The 21575-nt window shown below is 32.2% G+C and overlaps 4 protein-coding genes across 4 annotated transcripts; all 4 read right to left on the reverse strand.

The window, feature by feature from the left end:
- Positions 1 to 1594: 1594 nt before the first annotated feature.
- LOC123204761 (putative disease resistance protein At3g14460) lies at positions 1595 to 3342 on the reverse strand. The gene is made up of 2 exons (XM_044621563.1): positions 1926 to 3342; positions 1595 to 1820 (listed from the first exon to the last, which is right to left on the reverse strand). The coding sequence occupies exon 1, from the start codon at positions 2876 to 2878 to the stop codon at positions 1967 to 1969; it is 912 nt and encodes a 303-aa protein (XP_044477498.1). The 5' UTR covers positions 2879 to 3342; the 3' UTR covers positions 1595 to 1820; positions 1926 to 1966.
- A 308-nt stretch (positions 3343 to 3650) lies between these two features.
- LOC123204741 (putative disease resistance protein RGA3) lies at positions 3651 to 4823 on the reverse strand. Its single transcript, XM_044621544.1, has one exon. The coding sequence runs from the start codon at positions 4821 to 4823 to the stop codon at positions 3651 to 3653; it is 1173 nt and encodes a 390-aa protein (XP_044477479.1).
- A 6190-nt stretch (positions 4824 to 11013) lies between these two features.
- Positions 11014 to 12470, reverse strand: LOC123204276 (transcription factor TCP14-like). The gene has a single exon (XM_044620880.1). The coding sequence runs from the start codon at positions 12267 to 12269 to the stop codon at positions 11223 to 11225; it is 1047 nt and encodes a 348-aa protein (XP_044476815.1). The 5' UTR covers positions 12270 to 12470; the 3' UTR covers positions 11014 to 11222.
- A 2544-nt stretch (positions 12471 to 15014) lies between these two features.
- Positions 15015 to 19004, reverse strand: LOC123203879 (NAP1-related protein 2-like). The gene is made up of 10 exons (XM_044620344.1): positions 18751 to 19004; positions 17976 to 18098; positions 17814 to 17864; positions 17513 to 17584; positions 17247 to 17363; positions 17096 to 17157; positions 16305 to 16365; positions 16142 to 16198; positions 15981 to 16022; positions 15015 to 15315 (listed from the first exon to the last, which is right to left on the reverse strand). The coding sequence occupies exons 1-10, from the start codon at positions 18865 to 18867 to the stop codon at positions 15232 to 15234; spliced, it is 786 nt and encodes a 261-aa protein (XP_044476279.1). The 5' UTR covers positions 18868 to 19004; the 3' UTR covers positions 15015 to 15231.
- Positions 19005 to 21575: the final 2571 nt, after the last annotated feature.

The following is a 21575-nucleotide window of genomic DNA, read 5'->3' on the forward strand; positions in this document are numbered from 1 at the left end:
TGTTTTCTAATAATAAAAAATTGTTATACAAATGATTAACAAAAAAAAAAAATTTTGCACCTTGAAAAGAACAAATGTTCTTATTTCCCATGGCATAATCACACAAACGAAAAATTTACCCTTTTTGTTGAAATGTAAGCTAATTAAAAAGAAGGGCAAGGGGTAATTTCAAATAGTTTGTTCTCAAAACTTATCTTGGTAAAATTTAAAGCTGTAACAAAATGGAAAGGTAAAACCAATGTTTTTATAATTAGAGTAGATATCAATTAGGAGAAGGAAGCGATTTGATCTAATCGGTGGTTTGACCAACTAATTATTCAAAAATAATATTAAAAAATTATAAATTTATAATTAAATATGTAATTTGACTTATTTAACATTAAAATAAGTTTAGTTAAATGGTATATATATTAAAATATAATAAATAAGATCTTAATTCAAGTTTTCATTATGAATTTTTGAAGAAAAATCAATTTTTTATATTAACCAAGTCAAACTCAGTTTTATGCATGATCAAATCAATTTGGTTAACGGTTGATGGTTCAACCAGTCAGAGTAATTGGTCTAATCCGATTTTTAATAAAAGTAATCAATGAAAATAACAAGTGTATTAGAGTAACAACTCTCCTGATACTAAAATGAAAATTCTTATAATTAGTTTAAAGGCCTTAGAATCTGAATTAATAAAATAAGAGACAATTTAAATACATGAAATTAAAGATTAATTTTAATCATTTAGTGATAAAGAAAATATTTTGAGCATGTAACCCACTAAATAACTTATATCAAGAAAATGAAATTCATAAAATCCTTAAATACAAATCGATATGATCAAAAAAATAATAAAATTTTAGAGTCAGGGATTTCACTTAAATGTACATCATCACCTATAGGCTAAAGGAATTGAGTTAAAGGAAATGAATTCGTGAAAACAGGTTGAAGGAAATGAGCTAGAATAACCTATACTTTTCAAAAGTTTTTGAGTTTTAAGGATAGGATTAGGCCTATCCTTAATAGGGTTGGTTCTACTCTTGTTTCATATATCTACAATTTATCATGAAGTAGTCTTTAAATTTTCATCTTGAAAGAACCTTCTTCTTACATAAACCTTAATTTCCTATTTGAAACCCATGGATTCCACCAAAAATCACAGAGACTAAATCTAAATATGATCCAAACCATAAATCCAAAGGTTTAGAGCAACTGACATGACTTATTCAATAACTAACACAACAAATTAAAAAAATAAGAATCTTAGCTTAAAATTGGGGGAAAAAAAAAGATCAATATGGAGATTTGATAAAGATGAGAGGATTAAGTAAAGATGGAGAGAATCGAGTGAAGATGGGATGAATTTAGAGATTAATGGAGAGGGAAATGGTGTATATTAATAGATTAAAGAGCACTCTTGGTGGGTGATAAGACTAATCAAAAGGGGAGAAATGTTATTTGCTAAAGAGGAAAAGTTAAAAGTGTTAAAAGTGGTTAATATACTACCATTAAATACACCAGCGAGACGAAGGTTAAAACCATGTATATTTACAAATGATATACCAATATGTTCAACTCATACCATATAACATATATTTATATGTTACACCTAATTTCCAATCAAACATACCATGTATATTACATGCAAATTATTGACACAGAAAGTTGTCCAAGCACGCTAAAAACAAACAACTTAATGAAGAAAATCAAACCACAACTCATACAAACAGTATTACAAGTGAAATCCAACTTCCTTTTTGCATAACTATCTCCTCTGTTCTTTTTACCATAACACTGCAACCACCATCATGCCCAATATTTTTGCAGATCTGCTACAATTAAAATTTGTCAAAGATAGGTAAAAGATCCGAAATTTCTGCTCATTCCACACTATTGACATTACATTTAAATAGTAGAGGATGCGGAGAAGTTACCTTTGTGGATTGATGGTTGGTAATTGCAGCTATTTGAGAACTCAACGGACTGGAAGTGGGCCTCCTTGCAGATATGCATGATTGAATAAGATGTCGGGAATGTGGGAGATCTTTTTCCAATCCTCTCCTGTTCCCTTTCTGTAACATTCTTCCAAAAGATCACTTTGAATAATCTCCAAATGTTGTAGTTTTTTTGCCCCTTGGAGAAGGCCATCGGGCAGTGCACGTAATTTTGGACAAAAATGGACTGACAAAGAAGCAAGGCATGGCAAGATTGTATTCCCATTATCCCACTCTTCGCATTGGCTTATCCACCTCAAATCAAGAACTTTCAACTTGGGAAAGAGAATAACTGATGTAGATGATGAAAATGCACCATTGCCTTCGATTCCCGTAACTAGTTTTTTCACACTCGTTTCTCCTATCCATAGTGATTCAAGTGATGGCAATTTTCCCAAGGGAGACAAATGCATACAATTTCTGCAAAAGAGAAGACACAATTTCATCAGCCCGGTTAATGACATGAACCAATCAGAATAAAAAGTGCTGCCTCTGTAATCTTCTATATATAATATCTCCAAATTTGGATGCGGTTGCAAAGCCTCAAGAAGTAACTCATCATCATCATTTTTCCTCTCTCCTTCTCCGTCCTTATCAAATCTAAGCCATAAATGGAAGAAGTTTTCCTTATTGCTGAGAATTTGCATTCTTTTAACCTCACTCACATTGGTCACATTTCCTAGCCCTCTAATATAAAGCTCTCCTCTTAAATGTTTCAAATCTTTCAAGCATGCAAGAGTACTACATGCTTTACTACCATCACTGCTCCTGCTATTTTCGATGAATGCACTCAACGTTCGGAGACAAGTTAATTTCTCAATTCCCTTGGGCATGTAACTTAATGATATTGTGAAATAATTAATCAAATGCCGCAAGTTTTTCAATTTCTCCATCCCTTGAGGCAGTTCTTTAAGCTTTTGACACCAAGAAATATCTAAAGTTTGCAAATTGTATAACTCACATAAAGTTTCCGGAAGTTTTCCACATCTTGACCAGACAAATTCAGATATTTCAAATGTATCAATTTTTTTACCTCTTTTGGAATCACTGCAATCAAATTTGCACTTACGAATCCTGCACTTATGTGTAATGCTCTTAAACTTGTCAATTCAGCAAAGAGATTTGGTAGAACATCATCAGGCACCGAATACTTAGAATCTTCACAATCAATTAACAGACTCCGCAAACGTTTGATGCTAGAAATGGAGGTGGGAAATGTAGCCCCGACGTGAAGCGTTAACATTGAATGCTGGGCTTTCTCATTGGAAGTGTTTATGACTAGGTCTTCATTTCTGATTCCCACAGTAAAACATTCATTCTTAGTGAGAAATTGAGTAAAGTCATGAACTATATCATGCATCTTATGATATTCTCATTATCGTCTTTTTCAAACTCTTGGAAGAATGATCGAGATGCTAAATGATCAAAATACTCTTGACCTATTACCTCCATCTCTGTATCAATGTCTAACCCAAGATAACCTTGAGCTATCCATAATTTGATCAAGTTATCCTTATTTATATTATGATCTTTTGGAAAGATAGCACAATATGAAAAACATCGTCTTATGCTCGAAGGCAAATCATTATAACTCAACATTAAAGGTGATAAAAGACCTTTCCCAATCTCTTCCAATGTCCAAATGTCACTATCTAAAATTCGTTGTCATTCATCTCTAGTTCTCTTAAATCGCAAGAGACTGCCAATAGTTTTTGCAGCAAGCAGCAAGCCCTTGCACTTTGCAACAATTTCTCTTCCAATTTTCTCTAATTTTTCACACTCCATAGAAGGCCTACCAAAAAATGCCAATCGTTTAAACAACAACCAACATTCCTCCTGAGGTAATTGCTCCATTATGATAAGAACAATTGACCCCATAATCGATGCAACTCTTTCATTCCTTGTTGTAATCAAAACTTTACTACCATAGGAACCATTCTTTAGACAGTGATAAAATGGTTCCCATTTGTTGTAATCTTCTGACCACACATCATCTAAAATGAGAAGAAATTTTTTTCCTGTAATAGATTGACGAATACATTTGAAAAGAGATTCCAATTCAACAAAATCATTGGTAGGACATTTCAGTCCTTCGATGATTGCTTTGGCAACCCTAATCTCATTAAAAGGATCTGATACACACACCCATATTTTTATGTCAAAATGGCTCATGACCTTATCATTATTATACGCTAGTTGAGCAAGAGTTGTTTTCCCGATTCCTCCCAACCCTACAAGTGAGATGACAGAAAGGTTTTTTTGTTCTTCATTTCTCTCATCTAACAACTTACTCACTAAAGAATTCTTCTCAGATTCTCGACCATATATTTCAGCCACATCAACTAAAGACGTAGTTCGAACTCGTTCAAATGTTTCAGTGCTCGTCTCCTTGAAACTGTATCTATCTTTTTCTTTGGCAATAATATCTAGTTTTTCATTTAATTCTTTTATCTTTAGTGCTATATCACGGCGCAAAACAACTTGTTTGATACCAAAGCAAGAACAGGGGAAGAAGGAAGTTACCTTCTGCTTAGGAGCAGGAGCATCTTCAAGATCTCCTTCAACCTGCAACCTCATGATTTCAGTATTCCACTCATCCAACACATCTTCCATGTCATAGGATGTGTCTTTGAGCTGATCTAACCAATGTCTCACAGCTTGGTCCTTCACTTGCTTCTCCTCTGCATCAAGTAGCACAGCTTGAATGGCTTTAAGATTTCTCCGGAGTTTTTGCACTTCATTTTTGACATCACCAACTAGCCTCACCTCTTCCTTTTTCTTTTGAGCAGTGATTTGAAGCAGCTGCTCCAAGGCAAGATTAACAATTGCATCAGCCATACTCAGAGATGGTAAACAATATTGAATAATTTTCAGAAGAGGAGAAACTGGAATACTAGTTTTATGAAAATGGAGCTCTGTGTTTGGTAATAATCGACAATCCACCGTCCACGCGCCAACTGCTCTTCAAAATGTAAACAAAAAACAAAGTAACACGGAAACTCACAATGGGTGCATTTCCATGTTTCAGAAATGTTTTCGTTTCCGAAACTTGTACAAAACATTTCGCATTGTTTTGAAATTTTTTAAATGCATTTTTTTTAAAAGAAAAATTATGAAATTGATTAAGCACACATCTTTTCTATTTTCAAGTCTGAAATGTCTTTAAATCTCATATTAAATTCATCTCTTCTCTACTCTTCAATGTGTTGTTCATCTTCTCCTCACATGTTATATAGATTGGTATACATTTTTGCTTTTTTTTTTTAAATATCTACATATGTTTACTCAAGAACAATTTATAATAAATTCTATGATTTTATTTTATAATATTATTTCTCTTCATTATTTTTTTATTATTTATTTTTATACTATACAAGTTTATATATTTTTGTTATAAAAAATTTTAGTATTTATAAAAAAACACTTATATTTTTCATATTTATACGTTTTTTTATATATTTTTTTTTAAATACGTTTCCGTTTTCACACAACATAGACAAAAAATAATAATATATTTTTTTTATTTGTCAGCGGAAAGTTATGTTCCCTTTTTCATTCAACTTGATATACAATACCCCTGTAAAATAGTTGTATTTTCGTCTGAAAGTTCCAAGCAGAATAGCTTTACTAATACTTAATTTGAATGACATAAAAATGATAATTAAAAATTCAGTGATTACCTCTAGATATTTCTAGTGGTGGATTTGAGCTATCTCGGTTTGAATGAGTTGCTCTTAAGTTAAAGCTCAAATTCAATAATTTGACTTTAGATCAATTTATTTGTTTATTTGATAATACTATTTATTTTATTAATGATACTGTGCACTTCTAACTAAGTCGACAATCCTCTAATTATATTGCATCAATTCAAACATGTTTGAGCCAAGTATTATAAATGCAATCGAATCTTGAGCAAGCCTCAGGTTGGATCGAATCTATCCCAAGATATTTCAAGTAGGCCAAAGGGCTATTTCCCACCCAAGGTATAATAAAACTTGAAACTCTCACTCTCCAAATTTCAAAAACTCAAACACTCACCCATAGTCAAATTTCTGTTAAAAATCTCAACTATGGGTAAAGGTAAAATTGTCATTTATTTAAAAAATAAAGTTTTATCATATTTTTCTTTCCATATTTAAAACCTTACATTTTCTCCCAAGCCAAAGTTTAAAAAGTGAAAAAACCCCCTAGAGTTTGTTCCTCTTCCTCCAATGTCAATTTCTCCTTCTTCAGATGTTGGTCATCCTCCCTTCCCTCTTATCTCTCCTCCAATCTCTCTCTCTTGCCTCTTCGGTTAAAAACAAAAAGAAACTGTCTTTAGGTTTTATTCCTAATCTTAATTGAGATTTTTAATATAAATTCGGTTATAGATGCATGTTTGGATTTCTGAAAATTGGAGAATAAAAGTTTGAGATTTTACTATGCCTTTGATGGGAATAAGTCTTTTGGCCTCTCAGGTATATAATCAATTAATTTCCTAGGTCAAGTTAACAGGAAGCAGAGGTATCCAATGGAGCCAATCAAATTAACACTATCAAAGAAAATTGGTATGTAAATGACGAAACCAGCAGCCGTAACCAACCAAAGTCTTTGTCGTACGTGTGGAATAATTTGCCTCGTCCAGTTTGGTGTATAAAATGGTTTGGGTTGGATTAGAGTTTTTCAAACGTTTCTTTCTCCGTTCAGATTATAGTTTAGATAATTTTTAAATTGAATCAAACTATAAATTATATTTTTTTTAAAATACACAGATATTGTTAAGTTTAACAAAACTTTTTAATAAATAATTAGGTATATAATTTGTTTTTTTTATATTTATTTTATCATTTTTTTCATATGTATATTATATATATTTTATATTTATTTTTACATATGTATACTATGTTTTAGAAAACTACAATTTGATTGATTTTATTAAATTATAGATATGTATTTAAAAATTAATGATTTTAAAATACTCAAACTATAAGAGTCAATGTGTTATATTATATATTAAAAACTTAATTTACCATATCTTGTATCATATTATATAATACGTCTTTTAAAAATTAAAATAATAAAATATTATAATTGATATGTCATTATTTTAAAAAATATCATAAACATTTTTAATATTTTAAAATTTTTCATATACACCCTAATGCATTATCATTTTCTCTAAAAACATGTATTAATTCATATTAATAATATGTATTATATTATATGATATATTTATTATATAATATTAATTTGATATACTTTATAATATATATTATTTTTTATCTATATATAATACAATATGTCTCATATATTTTAAGATATTAATAATTATGATTCAAATTATAATCTAAACTAGACCGAATCATATTTTGTCAGTTTGGTTTGAAAATTTTTTAAATTATTTTTTAAATTTAGTTTAAAAAATTTGTCAAACCGTATCAAACCGGATGTGCACACCCTTAGCCGTTATTTGTAAGTGTTGACAAGGCATAATTTGTCTGTTTGCAACACCTTTCTTCGAAATTAAAATCGAAAGCACATCGAGATGAGAAGAGTCTTCGCAGGCCCATACACTATGTCAAGGGGCAGGTCAACAGCAATATTTTTCTTACCTACTACTAATAAATTATTTTTTATTATTAAATAGTAAATCTAAATATGTAAAGCTTAACCTATGGGGGTTAATTATTTTTATTACTATAATTTCGTTTGAAGCAGAAGGTACTTAAACTTTTGATGGAAAATATATTTTCAAGATTCAATTGACAGTTTTGATAGAATAAGAAACTAATTTACATTCTTGCACCTTTAATGTTTGGTCAAAATTTTAAACCATTTATCTAAAAATTTCATTATTTAATAAAAACTTTAATTATTTGATAAAAATATTAAGTGTTCATTCAAATTATCTTTTTATTTTTTAATTTTAATTTTTAATTCTACTTATAATAACATTGTCAGAATTATATGAGCGTAGCTTTAATTTCTCAAAAAATGTGAAAATCCACTTCTTGACCTTAATTATTTTATTTTTTAAAATTATTATATCCTCTCACATTAACAAATTTGTCGTATCATCACTTTAAATATAAATTTGTATAAACACACTCTTACCACTCGCACTAACACCATCCACTTTACCCCAACTAATAACCCCATTCCGCCAGTCCTACAAGCCTACCCTTTCTTCCCACCAACCATCTCTTATCTTTCTATCGTATGCCTAGTCATCCAATACCACCATTTCTATTGTCCTCGTGTCATTGTAACTCTTATAGGCCTTAGATCCTTTGTTCTCACTAAAATACTAATGTTTTTTGTTGCATTCTCTCCAAAAAACTCAAATGCTCGGTGGGAAGCATCGCTTGTCGACTAAAACAGAGGAGATGGGTAGAGAAGAGAAAAAAAATCCCTAGAATGAAATGCTAACTTTTCAAATTTTGGTTGGACAAAAATTCTTTGTTTTTTAAATTAAAAGAGGGAAATGAGATAAAATTTTAATTTTTCTTTTTAATTTTTTATCCAAACTTAGTTAGAGTTTGGATAAAAAGAAATTTTAATATCATGATATTTGCTAATAATAAAAAAACATTACACAAATGATTAATAAACAAAAAAATTGCCCCTTGAAAAGAATAAAAGTTGTTATTTCCCATGACGTAATCACACAAAGAAAAAATTCATTCTCTTTATTCGAACAATGAAATTATATATACACATTTTTTATATACGAATGTGTACACATATAGATAAATCATAATATGATTAATTGATTTTAAATTAATGGTACACTCAATCATATAATGATATATCTGTATATGTGTATATATATTTATATATTAAAAGTACGCATGCATAGCATTACTCTTTGTCGAAATGTAAACTAATAAATATAGCAAATTAAAAAGAGGGGCAAGGGGCAATTTCAAAAAATTTATTCTCAAAACTTATGTTGGTAAAATTTAAAGCAGTTACAAAATGCAAAGACAAAAACAATAAATTGATAAAAAATTTTAAATTCCAAAGTAGGAAAGTATAAGCATGTTTAATATCATATACAAATTTAGAAGTTCAATTATCCAAGTTTTTTATACGCAATTAAAAGTTTTTTAGTTTTATTCTACTCTGTTTAATTTTATATACAAACACTGATATATCATTATGTGAATATATCATTGTTTAACCTAATCACTTTGTGATATAACATTGTTTATATATCAAATTGTATTTATTATTTGTACACATACTCTTATTGTTTGCTAAGAGGAAGAGTTATTAAAGTGGTTAAATATATAAATCCTCTTATTTTATTAAGTGTTTTCTTAGCTTTTTTCTGTGGCATTTAATTTAAAAATACAAGTATGTTACTGAACAAAATTACTACTTATAATATATAAGAGCAGTCAATGTTAATTTCTATGATCTATTCAAAATAGTTTAATTTTCTTTTTATCTTTTTAAAGTGATTAAATGGAATTACATGATGAAAGTTCATTCACTAAAAATATTATACTAAACATAACAATCTTCTAAACATAAGTCTTCGCAGGCCCATACGGACAGTTTATGCCAAGAAGATTCCCAAATCCAGAAAGAGCCAAGAATATATATATTAATAAAACAAGCAGAAAAAAAAAAAAAAAAACAAAAAAAGATTTTCAACCACCAACTAACTTTGAAATTTGATTAAGTTGAAATAAAATAATTGTAAATAAGGATTCATTTCATGGTAACATAATTGTAAAATAATTTAATGCGTAATACATGGTGGATTTTTTCATCACATGAATTTGACTTTAGCCAAATGATAATGAGAAGGCATTAAATACCTTGAAAAATTAGCTTGAAAAATTGTCTTTTTTTTTTTACTGAAGGGGCAGCAAAATTCATAGACAATTTTTCATATATATTTATTTATTTATTTATTTGATGTGTATCATCATATGATTGGATAATTTTGAATTAAAGATACAATAATATTCAATTATACAATGACACATATAAATATATACTTATTTATGTATTCAAAGTAGATATGTATAATATTACTTATATCATATTACAGTTACAAGATTTTATTTGTGATGGATGGACCAATTTTGCAGTACAAATTGGGTTCACTTCCATGTACAGAAAGCGAGTACGAGCTAGACCAGTTCAATTCTGTGATGATGTTCCTCACACCAAAACCTATAAATAAAATGCCAAAACATGTGCTTTCTAATTGGATTAACAGCTCCATGCTTAACTATATCATACCTAAATTCTGTCTAATTCATCATAATTTATTAATTGCTCAGGTAGTTCAAAACTGATTCAAGGGATTTCAATTAAAGGAAATCCAATAATTAGAGTAAAAAGCATGCATGCCAGCGCAAGTAAATGATGTGAAGAAGAGGAAGAGGGAGAAGAAGAAGCAGCAGCAGCTCAGGTTACTGTCATTTCACAATTGTTCTCAATCAGGGGTAGATTTTCTCCAGTGAGTCAAGCTTCCCAGATTCCACTTAAATTTTCTTCAGCTCCAACTGGATTCATTGAGAGGAGATGATCAACTTGTTTGTGGGTGACATTGTTCATTGGTTTGGGCAATAAGCAGCAGCAGGGACCCATTACCTGAGCCAACACCTGGAACTGATAAGGGTTCGGACCCCACCACAGTCCTATTAACCCCACTTCTCTAAACAAAACTTAATCATTGATGCAGTAAACCTTGAGATTCATGGCAGATATTAGAAATCACAAACCCTTCAAAAGATACAAGTAAAAAAAATTTGAATACCATCAGTGCACTGCTGTTTCATTTCTTTCACTGCACTAGTTTTCTTGCCTTTCGTCATAAAAAGAGCAATAAGGTTCAGATCTATATTCCGCTGAAATAAGTCCAACTTGAATTGGAATAAAAAATTGTAGCCTGTGTTACTGTTCACTTCTCCAATCTTTTATTATTGTTTAAATTTCTATTCAGCCCCCATACAAACCAAAAAAATTGCAGAAAGAAGATGGATCCAGACATCGTGCAAAAGAAAATTAAAATGAGGAGAAACCCAAATAAAGAAAAATCCTGGGAAATACCCATATGTTGAAAATAAGTAGTTGTTGAAGTAGAAGTAGAAGAAAGAATTCGAAAGAAGAAGAAGAAGTAGTGCTTTTCTTTCTTTTCCTTCAAACCCTAATAAGAAGCCGTACCCAATCAAACTTCACGTGTGTTTCCCATAGATCAAACTACACACAAAGAGATTAAAGGGTTGCTCTTTGTTGTTATGAGTGATGACATTTTGTATCATCTCCACCACCGTGATGGGAATGTGATCCACTTGCTTGCGACTCTGATATTCCGGTGCTGGAAATCGGTCTATACGGATGTAATCCGGTTAACATGTTCAACTGACCACCACCTCCGCCACCGCTGCTAATACTTGACCCTAATTGTTCACTGGGCAATAAGGCCAAAGGGGTTGAAAAATTCATAAAATGTAACCCACTTGACATGGTGCCTCTATACAAACCACTACTATTGACGGATGGAAATGTCCATACTGAGTCACCGCTCATAACTGGATTATTCGAATTTGTAACCATCCAAAAATTAGCCGGAATTTGACCATGACTTGCCGGAATCGCACCAGCACTTGACTGAAACAAGTAATTTCCCATTTGATTCTGTGGCGATAACTCTTGCAATTCCAGCCTTCTCTTTCTCCCTAAACCGTCCTCCGCCTCTAATAACTCCAAGGAATTGTTTTTATCATGATTAGACTGAAAATTGAGAAATGTTGGTGTGGTGTAATCGAGAGGAATGCCAGGAAACAAATTCCGACGTTGTTGCATAGAGAAGTTCGAGTTGTAGCTTAAAGATCTTAACTGAGATGGAACTGAGATGCTGGAGCCGGAGCTACGTAGTGATATATTAAGCGACGTGAAGTTAGCAGGGATAGTGCCAGTGCCGGTGGCGGCAATCACAGCAGGCTCAGCTTGTTGAAGCAACCACTGGATGGTTTCACCGTCCGTTTTGTGACCCAGCTCACGTGTAAGCTGAAAAACCCTAGCTGCACACAGAGCAGGCATGCGAATTCTGCGGCCACGTCCATCAACCTTGGTGTGTCTATCTTTAGTAGAGGCTCTTTTAGAAGGAGATTTTTTGGAAGTGTCAGGAGAGATTTGAAGAGTAGAAATGGGACCACGGTTAGGATGAGGTGAAGCAGATGAACAAGGTTCTTCTTTCTTTTCAAGTAGCTGCAATGGAAAGTTATGAAGATGGTGATGGTGGAGTTGATGATGATGATCATCACTGCCTCCTCCTTCCATGATAGCATCAAAGTAGTAGGTTTTTTTTCTAATGGCTTTTTATGGGGTTCTTTCTGTTCAAATTATAATATAGAAAGGATAATGAGTGGGAAAGTAATTATAAGGGTGAGCTTCAAAAAGAAGATTTTCCGGGAAAAGGAGAGAAAATGGAGGAGAAAATAAATGTTAATGAATGAGAGGGTTTCTTTTTTTTATAATTGTGGTTAGACAGACAGCCCCTTTGGTTCAGAATCCACGTGAGGTGCTCTTTTTATCATTCAAACCATAAAGACAATGGTGGCCAAGATGGACCCAATCCCAAGTCAAAAAATTGAGAGATTTATAAAGGAAAGGTTATCGTTCGGGTCCTATCGTCATTCAGGTAATCATTTCATTTTGCCTTTCTCCTTTGCCTTTTGTTTTGCAGCTTGCTCGGAGGCTTTGGAATTCCTCTTGCCTTTGCCTTTGGGTACCTAATTATAAATTTAATGTTAGGAATCCCAAATTAATTGGGAATTAATTGGTTTCAGTATATGAATGTGAAGAGAGGGTCAGAAACCAATCCCATAGGTATTCCGTATCATATAATGTCAACTCCAACTTTGCCCATCGTGGATGTGGTTTATTTTACTTCCTTTAGGATGTGTAAACTCATGTTTGATCTGGACTTGAGAGTGGATTTGCTGTAAGTAGTGGTAGACCGACGACCCCATGTGTAATTAGGGGAGGATTGTTGGGATTCCCATATTAAATGGGAATTGAAACCTTTATACAATTTACATGACAAGAGGTGTAGGAGATAATATAAATACATAATTGTATATTAAAACATTAGCACAATAAATCTAGACAAATTTGGTTGTTAAAAAAAAAAAGGGCAATTGGGTGCTCCCAACTTAATAATAGGAAGTGAATGCTATCCTATATGTATGAAATAATCTTGGTACTTACACTGAAATGTGATCCCGTAATTGCATAAGATTAAGTTGACATATTTGGGAGATCATTGAAACGGTTTAATTTGTCAACTCTCACTCTTCCTATTATTTTTAGATTCGTATTTTAACTTAACTCGTTTGTAGATAAAATGGTCAACTAATATTTTGTATAACCTGTTCTCTCTTTTAATATTGTTTTCATGAGTTTGAATAATGTATATTCTAACCAAACAATATTATCTGTTAAGTTTTGCAGATTATTTTGGATCATATGAATCTCATAGTTGAGCCCAAAATCCCATTTAAATCACCTTATTATTTATAGGTTTTAAATGATTTAGTCCCTTCACTTGTCTACTTCCTCATCTTTTGTTTCAATTCACTTCCTATGCAAGTAAATTACTCTTTGGTGTTGCTTCATGAGTTTCTTCAAATGAATACTTTTTTATTTTTTATTTTATTGTTCAAAGGAAAATTATTCCTAGTCTTCTTATTCGGTGGATTGATCAATTTAATGGACAGACATTTTCTTATTCTGCATTTGGTAAGGAGTACGTTGTTCAGTTAAATGATTGTGTCAATGGTTTGTCTGATTTAATGGTATGTCTGATCACACTTGTACATCAATTTAGATACATTTGATCTTGTGTTGTACAAATTAAATTGATTGAATCAGTAACCCACATAAATATCCATTTGAAAAGTACAATATATGATAATAATTTAAATTAGGGAGTTATAAACTTCAATTTCCCTCCTATATGCAGGTGTGATCTGGGGTGGATTCGAGTTAGTCAAACCCATACTTACTAAGGTTAGTTCGAGCCCGGTAAGAATTTGGAACAAACGAGTTCATATTAAAGTTCAAATTATGAACAATATGATATTAGAGAAGATTACAAGTCATGGTTGAAGAAGAAGAAAAACCACTAATGAGTCACCGAACTTAAGCTTCAATTTAATCTGCTTGTTGGAACTGAACATAAATTCACTTTGTACTCTGAAGGGTTACTCTTCTCTCTCTCTCTCTCTCTCCTTCCGTTTAAGGGATGAAAAAACAAGTGAGAATAGAAATTATTCTTCTCTGAATGGGTGTCAGATCTACCAGTTCCAGGCACGAAGATGCATGGAAGGGCAACAAGGTTCAGCTTTTCTCATCATTGTGAGAAAAATAATGTTAAAAATGATTTGAACCAGACCTGCATGTAATCGTGATTAAGGTTGAGTGTTGAAAGATGAACAATCTACGTGCATGGGGCGTTAGGTGGCGACAGCATACAGAGACCGATAGTTTCTGTTTTGGTGTCATGCAAGTTGATTGTGGACCTCATCCATCCACCCATCCATTCGCTCAAATTTGGTTGCCATTTCTCAGACCACATCTCATTGCTCTTATGTCTTCCGATACCAAAAAGCCACTGAATTAATGAAGAAGACAGCTTACCATCCTATATGCCCAACACCTCATGGTTCAACATAATTCATCCAATACAGTCCACCGGATTTGACATTAGTTTCCGATTTTGCCAGTCTGAGTAAATATAGCCATCAATCAGTGCCCCCTAATATCCATAAATCCTTTTGGATTATGATATATACATATGTGTGTGAATAAGATGCCCAAGCATCTTTACACCACATAGTTTAACTGTGGTTTTTCCTCATTGTTGGAGCTTCAAACAAAATTAAAAAGAACAAAAATAGTTTAACTGGGTTTTTCCTCATTGGTGGAGCTTCAAACAAAATTAAAAAGAACAAAAACACCACCAGCTGACAAGCATATCCCAAAGGGAAGGGAACCCACAAAAATAAACTTACCAGGAAAACATGATAGAAGGGCCTTTAAAATTAAATAACAGTGAACCATGGCCTGTTGACTATGGATGTTGCTTACACAATAAAGAAAACTATCATGAAAAAAGTCAAAGTTGGTCACCCTCCCCATCACTTTACTAGAGAAACCACTAGAGACAAATTTACAATATGTTGGTACCCAAGCAAAGAAAGCTCATACAAGTGACTGTTTGATTCGACTGAAGATTAACTCAGTCGTCATCCTCGTCACCATCTTCATCATCATCATCTTCTAGATCATCCTCATCATCATCAGAGTCATTGTCTTCTTTTCCCTGTCAATCGATGGAACCCAGAAATCAACAAGGATAATTGTCTGTAATTCAACAAGTTTCCCTCACAGAGGTATAGGGCCTCAAAAGTTATTCTTTGTATGCAACACAAGATTGCACTGTTCCAATGTTACAAGAGATAAACTTCACTTACACCATTATAGAGATTTATAGAGGCATAATTTCTTTAGGCCTAATTGGAGCTCTATACCTAAAGCCCATCTAAAATACTAAACTCAAAAATACATCACATGGATACAGATATCTTTAAGCTTTGATTTTTACTTTGAAAACCAGAGATCAGTAACATGGCTTAACGATTCAGATTAGTAACATGTACCAATTAAACCTAATTTCTTAATGGAGAGATGTTTTAAGATTGAAAAAGGTCCATATTTCTACCTCACTTTCAGTTCTTAATTCTTCAATAACTTGTTAAAGTGCTACAAACATACACTCAATGATGCTAGAAAATATGAATTGAACTTGATAAACAATGAGAACCAGGCTTTATTTAATCTGTTTAAAAAAATGAAAGTGAAGAACTATGAACACTGACTCATAATAAGGCAATACACCAGGCATCTTCAAATGGAAATTCAGGGGAAAAAAGCACTGGTAATATCTTCTTGCTATTCCTATTTTATTCAAAGAGACTTTTCATTTACCTCTTCATCGGCTTCATCCCCTTCAAACTCTTCATCGGCTTCCTAAAACACATAAATTACAATTAGAGAGGGAAGCAGAACAAAATTTCAGGTCGTAATCAAACTTCAAATAACACAAAGGAAAAGGGGAAAAATTGCCCTTAGGAAAGAAAAGAATGTACATTGTTGAAATAATTAAGAGGATTGGGCCATAAATCCTCTTTGATGATCTCTGCAACCTGCAATTTTAGAGGAAACACAAACTCAATTCAAGAATCTCTATAATCAATATAAACATTTGTCATGGATCTCTACAATCAATTTGTAGACGGTGATGGAACTTACATCATCATGCATGCCGTCCATGGTCTCCTTCTCCTGAGTATCACTAAACCAGCTAAAGAAACTGCATCCACAGTTGCAATATCAAAGGTAAGATGCTGAGTACAGATGTGCAAATGTCAAATTCAGAATGTAAAGGTTTGACAAAAGAGATACCAAAGTTATGTATATTCGACAAGAAGAATGTTGCCAATGCACAGCATTCTTAGCTTGACACATACTTTGAAAGCATGTTCTCAATGCACACCATGCCACAGTTATTTCTAGCTTTAAAATTCAATTTACCCATATAAACAAATGAGATATAATAGAAAGATAGACAATAAAAACAATATTTCTTCTCCACAGAAGTGCATGACCAATAAAGCCTATTATTCCATCAACATTAGGTTTATTGATGAAAACATAACCTTAGACAAACATTAAAACCTTGATAACAAATAGTACATACTACATAACTAGTACATTCATTAAGTTAAGGAATGTACTCATCCATCAATGTTCAAGTAACTGAGAAACACAGAAACCTAATCAGACCATTAAGTTAATATCTTAAACCCCTAGCAAACTATTCTCTGCCACATAAAACATTTCTAAAAACTTTGAAATCGCCAAATCAGAAGAGTAATCATCCTTCATCAAACTTACTAAATTCCAATTATAGAAGCAACTAATTACACATGGTTGAATATGTCTTGAGAATGAATCCTTAATGCAGGAAAAACAAACAGAAACTAGAACAATGAAATAGAAGTTCTGAATTAAAAATAATTGCCAATGAATAATAATCCAACCTTTCTTCAGCAAATGGCCGCTTGTTTCCTTTCTTCTCATGATTAACTCCATTTGGTAAACCCTTTATACAGAAGGAGCATAATCAAATCAAAATCAGAGCAGAACAACAAAAACACTTTTCAGAAAGCACTGAACAGAAAAAACACTCACCATTCCTTCTTTCCACTTGATTGTTGTAGCAGTAATTTTCACTGAACCTTCATCATCAAGGAAGGTGAAAGTCTTAGTAAGTTTGGTATCCTCAAAATAAGGATTAGGGTTGAAGTTCTGAGGAAAAAAAAAAACAGATAAAAACACATCAGTACATCCAGCAATCAAGAAAGTGCATGAATTGACATTGCTACAATATAAGCTAACTCAAAAGGTGAGTGTTTAATTGTTCGCAAAGTTAAGAAGGATAGTAGAAAGAAACTCACAAATGTAATAGAGTATCCTGATTTGACATCTTTAAAATCCTCCACCTCCAGAGAGCTCAAGTGCCTAAATATCTATCCAGGTAAAAAAGGTAATGGAAGAAAAATTAAAATTCTTTAGCAGAAGTACAAATCATTGAAGAAATAGACAATTACTTTTCAGGCATCATGGTTAAAAGCTAATGTGCTCAAATAAGTCTAAGAACATAATAGTAATTCAACTTCTTAAGATAACAAAAACCGAAGCCGAAAAATAAAAATTGCAAAAATGCAACATCAATTCATAAGAGAGCAACATTCAAACCTTTTGATCCTCTTCACTCAAAAGTTCACCAAGAGCCGGATGACTAATAAACTGCATAGAGTGAGAAGCAAGTCAGTCAAGCACAACAAACTTTTTATCATGACAGTAAATGAGTTATAGTTCTCCCCAAGTGAAAAAAAAAAATAAGAACAAACTACTCACAGCAGTTAACCAGAAGTCAGGAATGGATTTAATGATGTCATTCCGCTTATCATAGACTGGCTTGCGTATCTCACTATATTTCTGCTCCACCTCTAAAACTTTCTCACTTGCCTCTTCATTGATCTAGATAATGACAGAAAAAAGAAACATTTATAAGATTAAAATTTAAATAGTAATTTTGTGAGTGAATATGTTCATACTCAAAACACATTCCTATAGAAATGGATGTTAACCTGAAGTAAATTGAAACTTCAGGCAATTAAACATATGACAGTCGAGAATGAATAAATGCGATCAATTAGCATGAATCAATCAAAACGTTTTCAGCCATATTATGACATAAACAAAAACCCACTACTGTTTAGGCTTAATGCATCCTAGATGACCAAATCAAATCCACACTCTTGTGTATAATGCAGCAGTTATACATCTTTTCCTCTCAGCACTGCCTAGAAACGTCAAATCAATTTATTTCACAGGCCCTCTAAAAAAGAACTGGCATAGCTAGGCACTTCAAATTATGCTCAAATAAAATAATTTTGTTTCATTCTGATTCACTGAGCGGTTTCATCGGTAAAAAAGTAACTTATAGATCAATCACAAACAAGGCAGAAAGAACCATATACATCTGACGGATAACAAATAAAATGTAAAACAGCAACACATTCAAATAAAATTTCAGAAAAGAAGAAACCAAAACAGTAGCATACTTAAAAAAAAAAACATAAACAGGGGAAAAAAAACAAACGTTAGCATATTTTTGCAAACATATAACCTTTTCAAGCTCATCCTGGATCTCCTGAAGCTTCTCGATGGAAAGAACAAGTTCTGAGTCGATTTGCTCGGCGTTTTCTTCTTCTAGTCTGGTCTTCTTGCTCTGGTCTGCCACCATGCTTTTCTTGGTAGCTAATAACAAAAAAACCTAACTCTAAATCCCCCTCCCGCTCTCTATGACTGTCTAAAACCCTAGTGGGTTTGCTTCACTTTACTCTCCCTTGCCTTTGTACGTGGGTGGAATGAGAAAGTGGACTGAAAAAGTACAAATGGGTCAGGGCTTTGGAAGTTTATATAAGTTATGTGACAGTTTCAGGCAAGTGCAAAGATTCAACCAACCAAAACCTGACAACTGTGAAATAAAGGATAGTATTGTCATCATTGATTCTAAATTAGGGATATTTGAGTAATTTAAATTTGAGATTCTCTTAACATTGGGCAGTATGCCTTTTTTAACCCTTCGAACTTCAAACGGATGAAGTGAAGTAAATTCAAATAAATATCAATTTAAATTCAGTTTTAAGATAAAATGACAAGCTGAAATTGGCTCGAATAGTGAATTATAATATCAAATAAATAAAATTATTGGAAAATAACAAAAATTATCAAAAAAGAAGCAAAAGAAAAAGAGCTGTTGGAGAATGAGAACTATTAAATTAAAATTTTAATTTAAGTTTAATTTATTCAAATTAAATATAAATTCGAACTCTAACTAGTTTAACTCGAGTTCTAACCCTAGGCCGGAATTTGTTGGGAAATGTATAGTGTTAAAAAAGAAGGGCATGCATGAAATTTGACTAAACTTGGGTTTTGCCAATTGGGCTTTAAGAGATATCAATTAGGCTATTACTGATAAGATGCATTCTTCAATTGGTGAGAGGGGCCAATCACAATTATTACATTTTAATATTTAAAGCATTTTATTTAAAATCAATCCAACTCTGTTGGCTCCTTCACAATATTTTCAAGATTTGTGGTTTCATGTAGGGAAAAAGACAATTTTCCATTCAAATTTTAGGTTATTTTCAAATTTATACTTATAAAAGATAAAAAACTCTAACTCTCACTCATACTCAAACTATTGTCCAAAATTTCAGTTAAAGATAAGGATAAAATTATCGTTTTACTTATAAACTTTAAAATATTATCATTTACCCCCTCTAGGTTTTAAAAATTAACACCTCAACTCATCTTCAAAGTTTGAAAAGTTTAGATTTTATCCCTAGGGTTTGCTTCCTTCTCTGACCACCACCGACAACAAACGTATTCTATCGATCTCTCATTTTCGACTACAAAGGACGACCTTTTATTGTCCAAATCTAAATAATGAAGCATCATCCAGATCTAAAAAAACAAACGAAAGACGACGTGACAAAGTGTCATCCTTTGTCGTCTGGGGTGGTACGACGAAGAGATCTTTGTCTCTTTGTCGCATCGTGGGACGAGGAGATAGAGATCTTTTTATCGCACCAAGAGAAAGAAAAGGTCGGAGATGACATTGAATGATAAAGTTGAAGAATGGGGGTGAAACTACTATTTTGAAAATTATGGGGGGCAACTAAGTTTTAAAAAATATGAAAACCCTAGGTTTGGGAGTGAAAATGTTACTTTTTAAAGTTTAAAAACTTTAAGTAAAGGTGAAATGTTAGTTTCTAAAACCTGGGGGGGCGCAGGGAGTAATAAACTTTATAACTTTTTAGTATAAATAGTAAAATAACTATTTTGCCCCTCCCTTTAACAGAAAAAATTAACAGGAGTTTGGCTATGGGTGAAAGTTGGGGTTTTTCATCTCCCGGGATATAGGTTTGAGATTAGTCTAAAATTTGGGTGGGAAATAGTCTTTTTCCTTTTAATGTATTACATCAAAAGTAGAGATTTTATGTAGTTTAATTATGGCAATAACACTTATTCCCGCCTAAGTTTTAGTACATTTCCAAACACTTACCTAAAGCGTTTCAAAAATCCAAATATCTATATATCATCTAATTTTTGTTAAATTTTTTAGTTAGTTATAAGAGTAAAACTATTATTTTACCATTAATATTAAAATTAATAGAATTACGTCTCATTTTCCCCCGTTAGTTTAAAAAACTAACAAATTCTCTTACTTAAAAGTTTGAAAACTTGCAATTTTTCTCCTAAAGTTTGATTTTTTCAAATCTAGAGATTATTCTGGGAAGGTTGTCAACCAACCTTCCCACCACCTTCCTCCTTAATGGTTTTCTAGCGTGGGAACCACCAAAAAGCTAGTCAAATGGGCAGCAACATCACACAGATTTGTGCTATGTCCAGTTGTCTATGTGATGTCCAACCGTTTGTGCGACGTTCAATAGTTTGTGCATCAACCGATGACACACATGTCTATATGTCATCTAATGGACACATAGACAATCAAACGTCCTATAGAGCTATGCATCATTTGTGCAATGTCGCCAACCATTTCAATTAGCTTTTTGGTGGTTTCCACAGTAAGAAACCATTGAGGAGGACGGTGGTGGAAAGGCCAGCCGAGGGCCTTCTCAGAGTGATTATCGAATTTGAAAAAATCAAACCCTAGGGAGAGAATTGTAAGTTTTCAAACTTTTGAGTAAAAAAAAAAATTATTAATTTTTTAAACTAAGATAAGAAAATGAAATATAATTTTATTAATTTTAATATTAATACTAAAATGATATTTTTACTCTTATAATTAACTAAAAAAATTTAATAAAAATGATAAATAGATATTTAAATTTTTAAAATCCTACAGATAAATATACGAAAAAGCGTTAAAACTTGGTTGGGAACAAGTCCTTTGGCCATTAATTATTGATTAGTATCCATCTT

The sequence above is a fragment of the Mangifera indica genome, chromosome 20 (assembly GCF_011075055.1).
Source record: "Mangifera indica cultivar Alphonso chromosome 20, CATAS_Mindica_2.1, whole genome shotgun sequence".
Taxonomy (NCBI): Eukaryota; Viridiplantae; Streptophyta; class Magnoliopsida; order Sapindales; family Anacardiaceae; genus Mangifera; species Mangifera indica.